General features: G+C 39.1%; 1 protein-coding gene across 3 annotated transcripts; it reads right to left on the minus strand.

Annotated features, from left to right (window-relative positions):
- Nucleotides 1-634: 634 nt before the first annotated feature.
- On the minus strand, nucleotides 635-20,055 carry RNMT (RNA guanine-7 methyltransferase). Of its 3 annotated transcripts, XM_071737089.1 has the most exons (12): nucleotides 19,958-20,055; nucleotides 18,826-18,927; nucleotides 17,863-18,151; nucleotides 15,586-15,718; nucleotides 14,003-14,125; nucleotides 12,641-12,756; nucleotides 10,560-10,741; nucleotides 9,802-9,966; nucleotides 8,487-8,604; nucleotides 6,541-6,642; nucleotides 4,274-4,307; nucleotides 635-2,442 (listed from the first exon to the last, which is right to left on the minus strand). In XM_071737089.1, exons 3-12 carry the CDS (start codon nucleotides 18,133-18,135, stop codon nucleotides 2,405-2,407), a joined length of 1,284 nt encoding a protein of 427 aa, XP_071593190.1. In that variant the 5' UTR covers nucleotides 18,136-18,151; nucleotides 18,826-18,927; nucleotides 19,958-20,055; the 3' UTR covers nucleotides 635-2,404. The 3 variants fall into 3 exon arrangements, with proteins under 3 accessions (XP_071593190.1, XP_071593191.1, XP_071593192.1); XM_071737090.1 differs by lacking the exon at nucleotides 18,826-18,927 and having other exon boundaries at nucleotides 19,958-20,043; XM_071737091.1 differs by lacking the exons at nucleotides 18,826-18,927; nucleotides 19,958-20,055 and adding an exon at nucleotides 19,522-19,665.
- Nucleotides 20,056-20,083: the final 28 nt, after the last annotated feature.

The following is a 20,083-nucleotide window of genomic DNA, read 5'->3' on the forward strand; positions in this document are numbered from 1 at the left end:
GGATATAGTTTAACTTGACTTTAGGGAGGCTTTTTACATCACCTTGGATGAGCAGTGGGGTGGATTGACAACTGGCTGAGCAGCTGGTCACAGTGGTGATCAGTGAAACAAAGGCTATCTGTAGGCCACTACCTAGCCCTGTAATCCCCGGGTCAATATTGGGTGCGAACACATTCAAAATCCTTCAACATGTCTCACAGGGAAAGGCTGAAAGAACTGGGACTGTTTAGCCTGGAGGGGAGAAGGTTCAGGGTGGATATTTTACCAAAGGGTACAAACACCTGCAGGGGGTGGTGGTGTACAGGTGGAACAAGACTCTTCAGTCGTGTCCAGTGAGAGAAGCAGTGGCAGTGGGCACAAACTGACACACAGCACATTCCCTGTGAGCATCAGGAAACACTTTTGTACTGCGAGAGTCACCTAACATCAACACAGATTGCCCAGGGAGACTGCAGAGTCTGTCCTTGGAGACATTCCAAATCCACCTGACATTGGTCCTGAACAACTGGTTCTAAGTGACCCTGCTTGAGCCCAGGAGTTAGACCAGATGACCTCCACAGGTCCTTTTCAACCTCAACTATTATGTGATTCTGTGATATGTTAAAATTTGCTTGAAAGAGGAAAGACACTCCACTGTATTTCCCTGCTTTTTATTGTTCTGACTTCTTCCAAAAATAGCGTAACAATGTACTTTCAAATGAAACTTGATACAAGAAATCTAACAAAACTAGCTTTGACACACACAAATTTCAATGAAACGTGGCAGTGCTTCTATAGTGTTGGCATTTTCCAGCTGGTTTCATGACTACTGATTCTAGCAGACAAGTGTGTTGTTTTCTTAATTTAAACAGCAGGACTGTGATTCTATTGCTTTGGTGAAGGGTATAGGTGTTTTTCTATACAACAACAACAACAAAAAAATAATAAGGAGTCATGGAGCAAAGATAATGACCTAACTACAGAGGAAAGGTAATACAATTACAGACTCAAATCATCTGAACATTTAACTCTGTAACAGACACGTTCTTTCCAAGGCTTAGCGTAGCTTTTCAAAATACTCATCCACATTTCATTATTTCATCTCTGTGTAAACTATGCTAAGCAACAGCAGTAAACAGCTGCCATGAGCCCAAGAGAGGGAAAACATGAAGTACTCAGGCCTTCAAGTATTGGTTGGCACATGAAAAGCACAGCAAACACCATGTCAGAAATTTCTAAGCCACCTTTAAAACAGGTTAGGAACTGTTCTGCCTGCTGATATCATCAGATTACACTCTCAAATAAATTATTTGGCTCTAATTAGGGATTTGCTGTCCACACACACTGGGGTGTGTTCACACATACAAAGCCCTCCCTCCCAGAGTGAACTTCAAGTCTCCTCAAACGTAACATAAACTCCCCTTTTAGATCATGATCTAAAAGGCATCGTGTGATGATGTTCCTGATGCCTTAAAGACTGTAGTGAGGTCCCCATCATCACTAATAGCTCACCCTTCTGCTGATCCCTTTGGAATTTTATGTAACAAGTAAAAAACACATCCTAAGATTTGTCTAGTAAGTTTCAGGAGACATTAAAACTACTAAAAAGTCAGAATAGTCTTTAATACAATAGAAAATTATTAGCAATTAAGTTCAGCAGCTGTTATTGATTACCACATAGTCATACTTGGAAAAACAATGTAAAGGTTTAAAACTTTAGAAATTCAGTTCTTTCAGGGCAGTTTTGTACGGAACAAACTCATTGAATCTTGAAAGCACCATCAAGTGACACTACATATCAGCAAGCACGAAAAACAAGAACATCATGGGACTTACCCACACAAACTAAATCTTGAATACCACACTAAGGTAGATTTACACTGCAGGCTTGAGTACAGCAGCACAGAGGTACTCAAAATGAATCAGGTATTAATTGCTACTTAGCTCTGCATGCAATGTAGACATACCCTATATGTCTGAATGTATCTCATTAATTAACTGAGCTCTGCAGTACAATTTTTAGGCCCTCATTCTGCACTACCAATACCAGCAGTCCTTTTTCCATCAACTTCACAAAGTGCAGGGTCAGGCTTGTAATCACAAACATATTTCTACTAACAAAACATTTGTTTCTAACATAAAGTTGTGTCAAGTTTAAACATGAGCTTTGAGAGCATGCAGACTGCTTACAAATGTTTCAAAAGACTGGTTCAGAATCTTTCTTATATATACACACACAAGTCCATCTGTCACAGACAGGCATTGTAATTCAGAATCATGAGCTTGCTCTAGTTTTTGGTAGTGCCCTGCACACTTCTGATAATTAAAAAATAAAAAATAAAAAAATAGTTGCCACATGGATTTCTGACCATTCCAACTTGTACACGGGTATGATCTTTTCTTGCTGCATTCATTACATCAAGTTTCACAGTTGCTTCTCAAATGCAAATACCAAGTAAATACCTAAAAAAGAAAATGAAGTAAAGTTTCAGCTTCCTTTGTCACTCCATACAAATCTGCAAAAGGTAAACAAGTTGATACTCTGCCCAAACAACCTGTTAGCAGGTTTCTGAAATTCTGAAAACTGCTCTTGTTTCCAGTGAATAGCTCTAGCATTCAATTCCAGCACAGTTGTAAACATTTTTTTTCACAACAAAGCTAAGAATGCACAGAAGTAAAATATTTTAAATACTGTTGATACGTTTAATGCAACACTAACTTTAAGTAAGAATATTACTGAAATGTAGTTCATAAATTAGTATGCTGCATATAATTAACCTCCACTGGTACACAAAAAGTCATATGCAACTAAATTTAAAGACTACTTCACACATGCATTAATGGACACTTAAGGGTGAAATTATCAACTTCATTTTTAATTAAAAAGTGAATAAACTCGCAGTACAAAAGTATTAATGTTGCTTTCTTAAAATATCAAAGGCAAAGATCTATTTACAAGCACTAGATGGCATTTCCTCAGTTCCAGAACAGATGATTCTAGAAATGCATACTCATATAGTCCACACCAGCATCCTTGGGAATACTTATTTGGCATCGAACCAATGCCAGCTACATCAGAAATTCTTATGATTCATACCAAACAGACAAAATACACCAGTTTCCTGGTGTAATTTATGGATTTCCACTTTAACTCAGCTTTTGTTTTCATGGATGAGGTGCCACAGCTACACTGCAAATATGTCAAGACAAGGCTCAGAGATAAAGCAAAGTGAAGTTCCATGTAATAAGCAAGCTGTGCTTATACCCCGATTATTTTAAGTTCTGTAATCCAAATCTCTCTGAAAAAAATGAGACTACTTAGAAAATACAGCCACCACTGAAATTTTAAACCTATAATAAAAAAAAACCCTCTCAATTACATTATCATCTTACATAATACTTGTACATTACTAGAATCAATGTCTACTTTACAATTCATACCTTCAAAAAATAAGTAATTTAAAAAATAAAAAACCTTAGCTAAATATTTTTATTCATTAATTAATGCATTAATTTAAAAAAAAAAATTTTTGTTCATTTTTAAACCACTAACACAACAATGTCCTGCAAAAATGCAAATGCTGGTTGGCTGCAGATACACAGAAGTAATAATCTCTCTCGGAGTCAATTTTTATCCTTAGAATTTCCAGTCCTTTGTATCTGAGTTATACTAAACTCAATATTGGAAGAAAAACCGATGTCAAAACGTTTTTTCTCCACAGCACACAGTTCACAAAACCTTAAAACATGCTTAATAACAGCACATCCTTTTCCATGTCTGAGACACTGTTTTCTCCTCTCCTTATATAAAACATTCAACTACCTACTTCACCACCCATGCTTTAATTTTTTCTTCCTTAAACACCTACTGTTGCAAGCAAAGAGTAAAAGCTGCAGTGTCTATATCCCAGCTGGAGCCTCTTTTCTAGTGGACTGGTAGGAATAGAATATCCAAATGTAACAAACAGAAGTATAGTATTTAATCCTCTAAGACTAAGAAAACAACCCTTTAACACTTGCATCCCCTTGCTAAGTAGGTTGTCACCTAAGTATTGTAGCTCAAAAGTTTGTGTGCTAGAAGCTACTTAAATCAAGCACAATTTCCACCTATTTTATGCATTACCCTTCCAATTTCTTGACATGCATGCACATCATAATCACAGGCATTTGAATCACACAAATAATAAAACCTGTTATATTTAAAATTCAGATTTTCTTCTTTAACCAACAGATTATTTATACACTTCTCATAGCAGTCATTCAGTCAATACCGAGTTTTCAAAACAATACTTACTTGTTGCTTCCCATTCAGATTTACTCAAGGTTCCCTAGAAGGGGAGACAAAAAAAGAAAACAAAACCAAAACCAGGTTCAACAATAAAACACTGAATTAACTCAGAACTATAAATGTTTCACAGACCAACTTCTAACCACCCACACTGGCTGGCTATTTGGGGACAAGAAGAGCATTCTTGTAGATCACAGATACTTGTAACTCCAATAGGAAGGATGTTAGGTAATTGGAACACCCCAGGTAAGAGAACACACCTGAATTACACAGGTACAGAGGAATGAGCCAACAGTCTGTTGGGCTGGACCTCTGCACTGCAGAGTGTGCTGGGTCCATCAGTGTCCACAGCACAGCAGTGTGACCTGACCTGGCTCAAGCTGCTAGCCAGCTCCAGATGCCCAACACTTGTGAGCAAGTCAAAAAAGAGGCACTGTATTGCAGTGCTGCCACCTTCCCCAGGAATACTGCCTGTCTCCACCTAACATCTCCCTGCAGCTCAGGAAAATTCTGTTTATAGGAGACATATAACTCCCAACCCAGCTCAAACTGTGAAAAAACAGCCTCCCTTGCAGCCCGAGAAACCTACTCCTAGTTCAGCCTTTCAGATGAGAACAGAGAAAGTGTGCAACTGAAAAGCTGCTGCCATTTACCCTACCAGTTAAGAAGCATGAGGCAAAAAGCACCTGTTTTTTGCTCTGCCCACTCTATCCCTGTCCAGCTAATCCTCACTGGGAAGAGGCATGATTTACCCACACGCTACCCACTGACCAAATGCTTGACCTTTTAAAGCCCTAGTAAAAAAATGCTTGTTCGAGAAGATTTCTTCTTTGCCAGGTGACATGTCCCCTGATAAAATAAGTCTTTGATCTGACCTCACCATTCTCATGTTGTTAAGCTTATTTCTTCAAATAAGCATTTTTCTTCTTAAAATGTTTAGATTTCAAACACAGGACACAGGTTCCTTTTCCCTCTTGATGTAGGATTTACACATATGTACAGTAAAAGGAATATATCTTCAAGAATTCAGAACACAAACTGTAGATAAACCAATGGTTAAAAGAAAAATCCAAGCAAAAAAACTTCAAGCTGATCAGCCTCATGCTGTATCTGCAACAAAGAAGTAGGGTGCCTTCTGTAACTGCATATGATTGTACTAAAACTGCATTCTTTATTCAAACTAGTCTTCAATTTTGGCTCTGTCTTGTCAAAAAGCCTCAACACATGAAACAAACCTAATGTTCAGACTGAAATAGCCAACACTGTTTATCAGGAGCCATTCAGCACGAACAGTTCAGTTAAACCAAGCCTTTGCAAGTTTTCCATCCAGCTCAGTTCCCCAAATGCACACATGGAAGCAAACACACAGCTTTACATTACTAGCCTGAATAACCAGCCTGCCTACAGATGGAGAGGCAATAGCCAAATGGCAGCAGTTCCTGGGGAAAAGTGACAGCAGACAGTGCCTGTCCTCCTGCTGACTTCTCAGGAACAGCAGCTGTGTGTCCATCATCCACACAACTCTTAAGACAAATACAGAAGAACAAAAGGCTGGGAGGGGAGCAGCTGCAGACAATTCAGCATTGCCATGTACTGCTAAGGACAATGGAGGACAGAAAAATCCTTTATAAAAACATGAGATACACAGCAAGGCCAGAAAGGTGGCATGTGAATTAGAAGACTAGACTAGAAGTAGAAAAACATATTTAAAAATATCACATTTCTTTTAATTAGAGAATTTGAGCAGCATGACATATTTAATAAAATTAAGGGCAGAAATGCATGGATTTTGTTTTAAGCACTTAGTACTAGTCCAATTCTAGCAGCTCTCTTCAAAAATAGAGAAGACACAGCAGATTTTTAAAAATAGCATTTAAAGAACTTTAATAATATTGGCTGAGAAGGGAGCTGGATTTTCTTCACCCAAAAAAAGACAACAGAAAATCAGTGTTTAAGGTTTGAAATACATACATTTCTATGAAGAAAGTTTACAACTCACCTGTCAAAAGATTAAAGGAACAAAACTAAAGATGTCAAATGATAGCGTGCAGATTTAAAAATTCTTCAAATTAAGAAGAGTTTAATATTTGATTCTTTGAATATGGGGTATAGATTAGATTAAGTCCTTAGCTCTGACTCTACAATTTTTCACATGCACAGAGACATTCATGGCAATTTCAGTGCAGTTGAAATGAAGAAGGCACCACATGTCCAAAAGATCAGGACCTCAGTTTTAGAGACCATTTGCTCTAGGGAAGTGAGAAGATGCTTACCAATGGTAACTTTGCCTTGCCATCTCTGATGAACTCTTTTGCATGCTCATAATCATCAGGTTTATCAGAAACAAGCCTGGAGTCACCAAATGCAGAATATGGCTGCAGAACATAGGAAAAACAAAAGGACATAATATTAATTGCGTAGTAACATATATTAATCACATCAATCAAGGGTTTTTCACAACAGACCAGAACTGAGGTCAGTACATACTAAGAGGACCTTGAATTTAGATCTCTCCTTCATAGCACCTACAAGATCACATCTGATATTCTCCCTACTTTCCATAAAATTAGACACCTAGGATTTATAAATTAACTTCCAATGTGTCTATAAACCAGGGGAAAGAGAATAACTACAAAAATTCTCTGTATACATGTCAGGCTGAACATTGCCTAGATACACTTTCCTTTACAACAGCATCTGAACAAACCAGCAACTCTTAAGCAGAAGCACTAACAAAGTAGCAGAATGCTTAAAATTCTTCAATAATACCCAGAAGCTGTAACAGAAGTATATAACTCATTTTTCAAAATGAATATATACTTATTAAGGATTCCAGTTACTGCATAATGGTCTGTACTTAACAATGCAGACCTCAGTTTCAAGTGGCCACTAATTTAAGACAACTCTAAGGACAAAGCTGATTTGTCAAAGGCTGTGTCACCATGATACTGTCAATGAGCCCATGCAAAAGCACTGTTCCTTTCAAGGGCAACAAGGATGGTCAAGCCCACTTGCTGCCCACGTAACTCAGTTTAATAAATCACTGGATTGATAGTTGACTTGATGGTTTTATGCTGAAAAATTCTATTGTTTGATGGAAGAGGGAAGCATTGAGAACTGTGACTAAAACCAAAGCCTCAGAGATGGCATTGAAAAGCTTCTCTGAAGATAATAAAGCAGAGAAAAAAACCAAAAAACAACTGCACAACAGCTGTGAGAGAGAGCAGTGAGGAAAACCACCAACTACCCCGCAGACACCAAGGCCAGAGAAAGAGGTGGAGGAACTCCTCCAGACACTGAAGAAAAGACTCCCCTGCAGTCCCTGAAGAAGACTGTAGTGATGCAGACTGTTCCCCTGCAGCCTACAAAGGACTACAGTGGAGCAGATACCCACACTGCAGCCCGTGGAGGACACCACGCTGCAACAGGTAGACAAGCACTGAAGCAAGCTGCAGCCTGTAGAGAGTTGTTCCTGGAGCAAGCTCCTGGCAGGAACCATGGCCCATGGAGAGGAGCCCAACCAGGACCAAGTTTCCTGGCAGAAGCTACAACACTGACAAACCAACTGATGCTGGAGCAGTCTGCTCCTGAAGGACTGTACCCCAGGGAGATGATGCACACACAGTTTGTGAACAACTGCCTCCCAAGGGAGGAACTCATGCTGGAGCAGGAGAAAAGTGTGAGGAGAAAGTAGTAGCAGAGACAAAGTGTTAGGGAGTGACCACAACCCCTATTTGCCATCCCCCTGTGCTGCAAGGAAGGGAGAGGCAGTGGAAAGATTAGGAGTGAAGGAGTGAAGTTGAGCCTGGGAAGAATGAAAGGCTAGGGGCAAAGGTGTTTTCAGTTTTGTCTTTGTCTCTCACAATCCTACCCTTTTTTTTTTTTTTTTTTTACTTCTCTGAAATAAATTCATCTTCAAGTTCAGTTTATTTATCCTGTGATAGTAACTGCTAAGCAATTTCCCTGTTTTAATCTTCACTTTTAATTTCTTTTTCCTATTTTCTCCACCCATCCTGTTGGAAAGGGGGAATGAGAAAGCAGGTTGGTGGGTATCTGGCATCCACACAAGGCCAACCCCACCACACCAGCCACAGGAGTTTTAGTTCTTCTTCTCGTAGTCCTTAATGAACTGCACAATGTTCACAACAAAAATATCAACTGTTGCACTCATAATTAGTAAGATGTAAAATATTATTTAAATGAAAAACTCTACATTTACCTCCAAAGCCTGCATTCTTCTTAGCAGCATTTTATGCTCTTCGTTCTTTATTTTTTCTTCATAGAATTCCCGAAATGTCATTTTATAGACTAGTTTCATGCCATGCTTCTTTGCCATTCTGTAAAAATAGTCTTAATTAGGGAAGCTGCAAAATAAATATAGTTTTATTTTCAAAGGAACAATTTCAGGCTACAGTGACATCTTCTGGTACTCACTAGGATTACAGCCTTCATAGAATTTTTTTTTTTTTCCTAATGAAGAAATTTAGGTTTAAAAAAAACACACTACCCCCACACAGTACTTTTTTGAATTAGGACAACAACATCTACACAGAAGTCGCTCATTACAAACACTTCAATAGAAAAATAGCTCTTGTGCCATGACAGAGAAGTTATTAAGTTCCACTTGAACTCCCAGATGGACATTCTTCCTACAGTATCATCACCCTGACATGTCAGCTGTTAGATATATTTACAGAACCTCTTTGTACTCAATTTTATGCCTTACATGTCAATTATATGTAGACACCATGGTCATACAACACCGGAGATCTGCCAGTGATGGATGATGCTATGGTTCAGAGAGAACTACAATGAAGTATGTGAAAATATTCATGGGAAGGGACAGCTTTGTCATAGAATGATAGAATCATCATGGTTGGGAAGGATCTTCGAGATCATCAAGTCCAGGCACCAGTCCTACACCATCTTAGACACTAAATCATCTCCCAAAGCACCAGGTCTACCCATTTCTTCTAATACTCCAAGGGATGACAACTCCAACACCTCCCTGGGCAACCGGTTCCAATGCCTCACCACTCTTTCGGTGAAAAAAATTTTCCTAATATCTAAATCTGAACCTCCCTTGGTGCAACTTGAACCCATTTCCTTTCAACTTGAACCCATTTCACTCTTGTCCTAATATTGTTTAACAATCATGCCAAGCTTGAAGGCCAGAAAAAAAACCAACATGAAAACATGTGTATACCTCAGGAAAAGACAAATCTGAATTCACATAGAGGTAACAGCAAAATAGGAAACTAAAGGTTTGCTCACACATCCAACATATCAGTAGAGACACTGTTCTTTAAGACCTAGTTTAAGTCTCCACAGCTGCTGACCAGAGCACCTTCATAGCACTGCAATGGACAGTTGTGGATGGAAATGCAAATCTCTTCAGTTCAAGCAACAATAAGAACTAAAAAATACAGGAAGAAAGCCTAAATATAATTTTCGGTAAGTATTAGGTAACGACAAACAAAAGTTTATTATGTTTCACAGCTTTCATTGTATAATGAATTAAAAAATTAACTTACTCTTCCAGCAACGGAAAATAGACCAAGAACTCGGGAACATCAACCACTTCTTCTAAGTGGAAATCATACTTGCAGCCAAACAAGGGATATTCTCCCTTCTTTTCAAATTTAACATTATATACCTCATTCCCAAATGAATTTGTTTCAGAAGCTTCCAGACGCTTTCTATAAAATGAGATACAAACATTAATTGACCAGTTTTTAATTTATCAGGCAAATAAAATGATGTGTAAGAAGTCTGAAAGTGGTTCTCCCTGTACTACAGCATTCAGTGATCTCTGCAGTTTCCCAGCTCCCTTATCTAATAAGACAATGAAACAATGAAATGAAGAGAAACAGAATAATAGGTTTTAACAGTTTATCATTCCTACACAACATACCAAGGACTAAACAGACCTAGCAAATTAACCTTTAGCCCAGACACAGTCTACATGGACAACTTGTGCTTCTTGGAAAAAACACAGCAAAACCCTGACAGTTATTTCACAGGCTGTAGCTACTTTACCACTATTTGAGCCTCTACAGAAGGTTTATGCATGAAGATCTATATACCAGAAGAGCTGAGGGTAGAAGAGACAACAATTGGTAAAAATTTAGCTGTTTGAATAACGTTCGTGAGATTTTCCTGACTAGAATCCAAAATTATTGCAAAAAACTTGCTTTTGTTTCCACAAACATATTGGAGCACAGTAAGAATGACTATCACTAAAAAATGCTTCACACTTTTGAAAGACTAACAGGAATATAAAAGTACTTACACAAGTTCAAAGCTATTTGGAGTTGTTCCAATGAAATATCCTCCAGGAGAGAGGTTCCCACAAGCATTTTTAAGCATCATGTCAGCCTGCTCATATGTCTCAAATGAGTAATGGTAAACAAATTGACAGCTGCAAATGTCAAAGCGCATATCTGGATCATTGTATTTGGAAGATAAGAGATCCTGAAATAGATTTAAAAGAAAAAAAGTTGGTAACAAAAGCTACAAAACCAAGCATGATTCACTGAAATCTTCAAAGAAATAAGCTACTCCCATAATTCTTTTAAGTTTTTCCTTTCATGCCCCTGTACCTTCACAAGTTCCACAACCACGAGATAAAAAAGTTAAGAGTAAGAAAAAGTTCTCTGCTACACAGAAAACCATACTCAACATTTAGAAACAAGAATACACATCCACATTTCAAAATTATTATGTCCTCAAATTCTACTCATATTAAGTAACACCACTGCATATAAAAGGCCAAAACCCAAAGCTAGTTACCTAACAGTATCCAGAGATATTTTACTGCTGAGGTTTTATAACTGGCCACTGTTTACCTGGAAACAATTATTATAGTAAAATGAATTTTCAGTTTACCAAGTCTCTGTAATGGGAACTAACCCCTGAACATGTAATTGAAAGGAGATGGGGCTGTTTTAAATACGAAAATTTGCCTGCCAATCAAGCTGTGTTTGTCTTTATTGTCACACACGTGTATATGCACACCAACATACTCCTCCCCACTCCAGACCAAGTAACAAGCACCTCTGAAGGACCTGGAGCCCTTGGATATATCAGGTTGAAGCTTGCAACAGTTTGGCCCTGTACTCATCAGCTCTGTTACTCTTCTTGATCAGGCTTCTTTTATACAGTACTAGTAGCCATCATAAATAACACAGGAGCTAAGTTCTCCACAAGATAAATGATATGCATTCCATACTTAAAATATTTCATATTAACAGTTCTCCCAGACTTCCCACCCACCCACTCCAGCCTCTACCAGTTGATGCCACATGCTGCCAACGTTCTTTATGTGGCAAGACAAAAATGGACATGAACCCATAGCAATTTTATCTGTTCATTTACTCCATCTCCACCTTTTGAGAGATACAAGGAAACTGAGAAAGAAAGGTGGGTGGAACTGGACAAGCTGTGAGGGGATTTTCCATTATATACACAATAGATGATAGAAATACAAAGGCAGGGAGATGAACTTCTGTGTGCATGAACTGACAGAGAACAGCATGCAATAGAGAACACGTGTGCATATAAGACTGAACTGTAATAGCAACATGAAAATATCCTTGGCTACAGTTCTCTCTACCTATCATGACTGTACTTTTGAGCCAAGAGGGGTGACCTGGAGCCTGGAACTGACTGCATTCCTCATAAGGAAAGCCAACAAAGAATTCAAGACAAAACCCTACAAGGCTGGGAAGAACAGTTTCAGCCCTTCCACAGACATATTTGTAATCAGGTAGGCTCTGTTCCTCAGCTTTCATCAACAGGGCACTCTCAGACTGCATTTCCAGGAACCAAAACAGTATTCGGACAAGATGATCTCCTAAGGCTCAACAATGTAGCCAGTACCATCTCAGACAGTCTCAGAAATTTCCTCTATCACACAATTTTTAAAGATAGGCATTATAGTCATTAAAATGCTGCTACAAAAAATACTAGGATAAGCAGAACACACAAGTCAGATCAGAAAATGTTCCTTATTCATTACATCATAAAAAAAAACTTTCACCAAGACCGTTTCCACTATCCCATTCTGGCTCCCAGAACTCCAGAAAGTGGTCATTCCCTTCCCCCTGTCAAGTGAAAAAATCTGAAAGAACTATACCTATTATCTGAAAAGGACATTTAGTCTTCAGAGATTCAGAATGCTACGTTGTAAATAAGTAACAAAACACATTTAACTTTATCTCGGTAACCAGTATGGTTCATTCTTCTGATAGTACAACAATCTGATCTTAAAAATATATGTTCCCTAAAAATTAAGCACTAGCATCACTTCCTATACTTGCTTAACATGAGAATATCAAATCTCCAAAGTATTATAAAGCATATGAACTGTACCTTGGTACTATCTGCTTGTATAAATTCTGCATCAAAAATATGTTCATTATAACGACACCGAGCTTTCATGTCTTCATATCGCTGCTTGCACTGCTGCACTGAAATGTCAGCAATATCTACATACAGAAAGAAATTTTTTGGTTTAAAAAGCATGCAAACTGCTCCCAAGACAAGAAAATTGAAATGATTATACTAGAGTACAGTGGATCCATTATGGCAGGGATAAAAGTTCAGTTACTTTAATTTCCCATTTGTAGCAAAAGAATTTAATTTGCAGGAGGTTTTTGGCATTGTAACTCTGGCATTTCAGGTTTCACTTCAGACAGAAGTTGCAACCTGAAGATTTTATAAAGCTCACATCCTCTCAAGTGCAGAGCAAGCCTCCAAAATTTCAGGTGATCAGTACTAAATGCTGTTAGGATTAAGTGTCTAGTATGCATTAGCTAAACCAGTTCAGCTCCCAGAGTTTCTCGAACAGTACTGTCCTCTTCTTACAAACATAAAAGGTGTTGAAATGCAATTATTTGTGAAATAAGCTGATATATTGCATTTTGGTTTAAAGGCTGTTCCTCTCAGGCATAGAATGAATAATCTTTAAAATAACAATATGCAATAATTTTATATAACATTGTAAGCAAATTCATTAACTGTTTTTGACACCTGTGAATGGAAGAAGAAAGATGAGACAGAACTGTAAAATCCCAGAATATCCAGAATAATTACTACTAAAGCAATTCTAGAAAATTATAGTATCTATTAAATCCAAAGACAAGTAACACTTCCTGTAATTATACCTGGGATGCTTTTTGGGAGAAGGAAGATACCATTCCCAACATCTTAGCAAACTATTTAAATGACAAATGATTTAATCAGCTTTCAGCTCATCTGTTTCCTGAGTCTGGAAGTCTTTGGCTGGCTCTAACATCCAAGACCATTTTTTTCAAACCACTTTGGGGTTTAATTTTATAATGCAACTTTTAAGTGCATATTTTCAGAAGATTTAAGAACACTACAAGAGAAGAGACATAGGAAAAAATATATAAAATTTAAAAATTCAGTCTTCTACCCAGTATCACACTTGCCCTAAGTCAATCTATGTTAACTGTGTTTCTTAACTGACAGCAACTTTTACTTACGAGGTGAACTGAAAGCTCTTTACACAGAATATCAATAGTTCTTATATTTATGCTGGCAATCAAGTGGGTGTCCTCAGGTTAAAAGACAAAAGAAAACTTTTTGACAAAAGGTGCATCAATACATTCTTGAGCCTACTGAAAAAGGAAATAAGAGACTGGAGATGTGCTTGGTTCGCCTCACAAAACCCTGGTGTACTTTCACTGGAGAGTTACTGTATCTTCTTACCAGTACAGACAAGTTTCTTAATTCTTCCTTTTTTCCATTTCAGTAAATCTCCACCTTTGCCACATCCTAGATCTAAAACAGCTATATCATTCTTTTTCCGTCGTACCCGGTCTATAAATTCACCTAGAAAAAAGAAAACAGAAAATGTATACAGAGATCTCTGTAATTCACTTGTATTGTCAATCACTTGTACTGATCCCCAAAGGACCAAAATTACTTGAGAATTTTAAAACACCTCAGAACTTATTTTGCCTGTAAGTCTTCTTGACATTACAGACTTAAACCCCTAATGATGAAAGGAGCCACAAACTCCTAAAACTATGGAGAACATGGGAAGGTAATTATTATTTTCTGTGTTTAATATGCTTTGCATGTAATGTGACTGGAGCTCTGAACTGTTTCCCTGGTAGACAAAGGCAAAACTGCAGATCACTAAACAAGCAGCCAAGTAAATGGGGAAACAGGGTTCCCTTTCATTACCATAATAATGAAGGCAGATGTTATTTCACAGCCTGGGAAAGTCTTTTGCAAGAGTAAAAGTGAATTAAATTAATCAACAACAACTTTTCCTTGCGGTCACGTTACAAACAAGCATAACATATTTCACTCAGCCTCTCCTAGGCATTGCAATAACACAAGCTACTTTTTTGCTGCCTTCTTACCCTACATACACCAATTTCATTTTCACTTCTATCTCTGTCTAGGTTATCTCTGTTCTGACTGATGTTGGCATAGTACACAAAACATATCAGCATGCTAGCAACTTTTCTTCACAGTAAGAGACCTGGAAAATGTTTGGATACAGCTGCTATGGAATTTATGATGAGTGAAGAGCTTCAACGGAGGATCTAGGAACAGCTTTAAAAAAATATAAATATTGCTTCTAGCTGCTTTGCCACAATACAAAAAGCAGCACATTAAGACAAATAGTGCCAACGCCTCCTGGCACAGATCCCTGTTCATTAATCTGTGGTGCTGTGCTGATAATTCTTTTCATTGTTTGTAGAAATCTCACAGTTTTGTTTCCTCACTTTGGAACTGATTTGTGAAATAGCAGACCTTGCCTTTTATAAAAGGCTGCTGATTTTTCAAGAACTACATGCTCTAGTTTTTCGTCTTTTTAAACTGGTGACTACAGACAATACAGAAATTATTTGTGTGTTCCAGGTTCATACAGAATTGCTTAATCACAGTGCTTTGGGAAAACAGACATGAAATTATTTAAAATAGATTTGAATAACAAGAACAGTTCAATCTTACAAGTACAGATAGATTCTTTATGATTTAAAGCTGTTATTTTCTCTTCAGAAATGTCATGAAGAACATGTTCTAGTATGACTTTTTAGGATTTTTCAGGCCAGATGGTCACTAAAACTTTAGCCTATATTGTGCACTACAACAATATAAAATACTATCACAAGGGTTCAAAATAAAACTATAGATATTTTATTACACTTGAAAATCTTACTAAATATTCAGAGACAAAGTGTCATATTCAATATCAGAAAGCAGAAAAAGTCACATTTTTATTTTAAAATGATTACGTTTTATTAAACTCTACATATTCAACTAAGAAAACTTACCAATGAGGACACTTTTTGTCCAATTATTAAAGTTTCGGAGGTAGAATATGCGAGACTGGCTACGTTTTTCCAATCCAACTTCTTGAAGTTCATTATAATGTGCAGCTACAGCTTGCCCGTGGCCTATCACATGCTGTAGAAATGAGGGAATAGATTCATGCAGTGAATCCTTTTTATTAGTTATTCATTTAATCAAAAGACATGTTTTCACTTTAAGGATTTAAGAAAATAAACAAGTAATCCTATGAAAATCTTTATTACTATATATAATTAAAACATTTCAATATCTGTCCTGGTACAGATGTCTGTATTTCAATTATTACAGTGACAGCTCCCTTAAAAATTTAATCCCCTTTTCAGCTGGTCCAAGTAATTTCTGATGGATGATGCCCAGCACCTTTCCTTCACAGAAATACTTAGTTCTTTGATGCTGCAACCACTCTCAGAGTCAGTTTAAATCCCCTTAAGCCTGGGACTGAAGAGGAGGATATTCCTCCTTGATGAGTATTCTTTTATCTCTAAACTTCTTCAAACACCCTGTTTCAGAAATTCAGTTTATATCCAAAAGAAATGTATAAACCAACAATTTTAAGAAAAATGACAACTAGCTGATGTCACATAAAGCCCTTAGCAGGTAATCACACTGCCAGAGCCTCAAACAGGCCATGGTAAAAGAGTCATGATTTGACAACAGTCATTTAATGCTTAGCAGTAAGGTAAACAAATGTCTCTGTTTCAGCCTTAACTGGAAATAGTTAAAGATTTCCAAACCCATGTGACACAGAGAAGCAGCCTATGTGCAGGTATTATGCTCTGTTCCATCTTGAAAATAATCTTCAATGATATACATAAAATTAAATTATAAATAAAAAGCAACAGAACACAGAGAACAAACACAACTTCTATGAGGCCCAAAAGTGTTTGAAATAACAGTACAAACCAGAATGTAGAATTCGCAGTTCTAACTCACAAACATGACAAAGCCTTAGTCAGTAAGAGTTCACACAGCAACTAAAAGCACTCCCAATAGCTGACTACAAAAGCCAACATCTCATTATTCCAATAGCAGTTCCTCAAGGGAAATGAAGGTTTGACTGACTTCCATATACTACCTGAAGTCTTCAGTGTTTCCAGTAATTTTGGTAACCTTCAGAATGAACAAAGACACTCTTGTCTGGAATTCCTATGACCCCATCATCTGTTTAGTACCACACTCAGCTGACTTGATACAAACAAGTATTTCTACAATTTCTAGTCTTTTTTTTTAGGGTAAGCACAGATGGCTCCCTGAATGGCCACTGAAGGTGGTGTAGGCTATAATGGCTGATGTGCTGTATATGTGGGACACTGGTACAGCCCATTAAAGCATTTCAGCTGCCGCAAGCACAGCTGAAAAGAGCCATCAGCAGTAACATCTAGATTGCAGCTGTGTTGAACGCAGTCACTGCTTGACACCCTTAAGCTACACAAAACCAATGTATTTCTTGTCCATCGAAACCTTATCCTAGGGCTACCTTATTAAAAAGGGTTAAAAGTTTTTCTGCCACAACAAAGGGCCCTCCTTAGTTTACCAGACTGCTTAGCCACAGATTAACACCCTGGGAAAACTGTGACCAGAGAAATAAATGCTAGGTCAAAGACATTCTCAAATTACACTTAAATATCCAAAAACATCAAAATCAGACTGGATATTACAGCATCAGTTTCTACATGCTCTCACATAATAATCAGCATCATCTAAAATATCACCCTTTTCATATTGAAATTATATCACAGAGGATGCAGTTTGTAGCATTTTCTCACTTACACAAAACCTTACGGAGGAATCACAAGACAAAACCACCTTATGCAATATATATATATATATATATATATGTATATATATATGGAAGAATTATCTCATGCACAGATAACTATACAACTACACAGCAGAACAACACAGTAAGCATCCCAAACCAAGACATGTGACTTGGACTAATGCCAGCAGATCCTGCACTACACTACCAGCTCGCTACCACGTAGGCAATGGAATGACAATCTTAGACCTAGACTAAGTGTGAGCTGAGACCAGTTTTAACATTCTAATTACTACCCCCCTTTAATTACTAGCCAACATAACTTCTGCAGCTGTTATATTGCCAGGAAGCTAACACCAAACTTTGATATTTGGTGTTTCATGGTGATTCTTACACGTTTAGCATTAATATTTTCAACCTTTTCTTTAGTTGAGGCTTTAAAACAAATATCAGAACAGAACTCAAAATAAATAACACTCACTACTTTCTGAGGAGGTTCATCTTCATCATCTAACCTCTTCCTTTTTAATCGGCCACCCTGATTACCATTATCAACTTCTTTGTCATTTTCAGTGGAGTGCACTGTACCTGAAGTTGAACTATCACCTTCTCCACCTGAATATACCTGATTATCTGAATCTGCCTCTAAAGTATGTGGGGTTTTTTCCACTTCTTCATCCAAACTCTTCTCTGCTTGCTGTTCTTCTGTCTTGGTTAAATCAGCCATTTTTGACAGCTTAGTCTCCTTGTCCATTGATCAGAATGGAAACCTATAGAGGGGAAAAAAAATTCCAATTAATTGGAGGGTTGAATTTCACTTACTCAAGTTTATGCTTATGACTTTCAACCACAATACTGGCATTATAATAACATGCCTTTTCCCTAGACAACATATAGACTTCACATTTTACTACTTATTACATAAAAACGGTATAATAAAACATGAGGAATATGAACACACTCTCATTATACAATCAAGTTAAGATAAAAGTTTCCTTTTCATGTTTGAGTCTCTTAGCTGTCTTTACTGACTCGATTACAAAGTATTACTGGTTTTGACCCTGTAATCTCCCTTTTTCCCCTATCCATAAAAAGTAAGCTAGAAATCACTTTATGTTTAGAAATACAAGCTGACAGAGTTCATCAAGTCAGTAACTTCTGTACTTAAACTCTTATGTTTTCAAATGGATGCCCTCAAAGAAAAAAATCAAGGTGGTTCTTAAGTGCAAATTTTCACATCAGCTGAAGATTTTCAGGTTTGCCCAGAATATCCACTGTGCCTCAAGCCTAACCTAACACTAGGACTCTTTAGCTCTAACTTGGCTTTCTATGTCTCCACAAACATCTATACATGCTGTAGAACGGTAAATAACAGCCATAAGGTTCATCAGTGTCCAGCACATCCCAGTCTTCTCTACACCATTATCAGAAGTAGGGTACATACTTTTTACTGAGGCAAATGAGAGAATAATTTGTCGCATCTTTTTCTAAAAGTGGCCTATTTCAGTGTAACAAGCGTGCTCCACCGTGGCCAGGCTTCACTTGCCTGAGGGCCAAAAAATACACAGAACAGCTCTCTTCAAAACTGACGGCCTCAAAATATAACTTATGGCAATAAGTTAACCACCACCATGCAACAGCCTCTGACTCACACCTCCAAAGACCTCACTTTCTTATTCTCCCCCGGCTGCTCCAAGCACTTCCCCAGCTGCTTTTAAGGCCTAAATTCACAGAATCATAGAATTGGCTGGGTTGGAAGGGACCTCTGAGATCATCAAGTCCAACCCTTGATCCACTACCGCTGCAGTTACCAGCCCATGGCACTGAGTGCCACATCCAGTCTCTTTTTAAATATCTCCAGGGATGGAGAATCCACCGCTTCCCGGGGCAGCCCATTCCAATGCTTGCTCACCCTCTCGGTAAAGAAATTCTTTCTAATGTCCAACCTAAACTGAGAAATCGCAGCCAACTGCGGCGCGGCAGGGGGAACTGGGGTGGAGGGGTGGCAGCTCCTTCGGAAGAAGGAGCGGAGAATTCAAAGGGCTCGCGAACCAGGAAGGGCGAAGAACCGACAGAGGCTGCAGCGACGCCGCCCGCCCCGGTAACGGCCTGGGCCCCTCAGGCCTGCCGACCGACTTACGCCGGGCTGCGAAGCGGGAGGCAGCGTGCCCCGAGGCCGGCAGGCAGGGACCCCGCGGCAGGGCGCCGCTCGGGCGGGCAGGGCGCCGCTGGGGCCGCAGGAGCCCGCCAAGGCCCGGCCCTACCGCACCGAGGGGCAAACCCCGCGCCACCGCACAGCCGCCCGCCGGGTCCGCGGCGCAGCCGTTACCGATTGGCGACGGCCATTGGCGCACCGCGCGCCACCGCCCCACTCTCCTCTCTCGGCCCCACCCACCCGCGAGGCCGAGGTCCCGGGGCCCGCCTCCCGCAGCATGCACCGGGGAGAGCCCCACGCCTCCCGCCAGCTCCCGCGTCTCCCGGTGGCCCCCATATCCCCTCCCCCGGACCCTTCCTTCCGGCCCGACCCGCGACCCCGCCGCCGCGCCGGGCCGCCCGGGAAGGCGCACGGCACTCACCGAGCCCAAGCCTGCGCCATCCTGTTTGTGGAAGTGACGCCACGGCAGCACGCACGCCGTCAGGAGAGGAAAGCGTCACGTCCGGGGAAGGTGAAGGCGGAGAGCAGGGCGCTGCGCTCGCGTGAA

The sequence above is a fragment of the Heliangelus exortis genome, chromosome 2 (genome assembly GCF_036169615.1).
Source record: "Heliangelus exortis chromosome 2, bHelExo1.hap1, whole genome shotgun sequence".
In the NCBI taxonomy this organism is placed as follows: Eukaryota; Metazoa; Chordata; class Aves; order Apodiformes; family Trochilidae; genus Heliangelus; species Heliangelus exortis.

Excerpts from the sequence above, each read along its gene's own strand:
- RNMT (XM_071737089.1), bottom strand. The coding sequence starts at position 18,135 with ATGGACAAGGAGACTAAGCTGTCAAAAATGGCTGATTTAACCAAGACA. Across the intron at positions 8,605-9,801 it reads TATTTTCCGTTGCTGGAAGA|AATGGCAAAGAAGCATGGCA; the intron begins GTAAGTTAATTT and ends CTATTTTTACAG. Across the intron at positions 4,308-6,540 it reads GCAAGGCAAAGTTACCATTG|GGAACCTTGAGTAAATCTGA; the intron begins GTAAGCATCTTC and ends CTCCCCTTCTAG.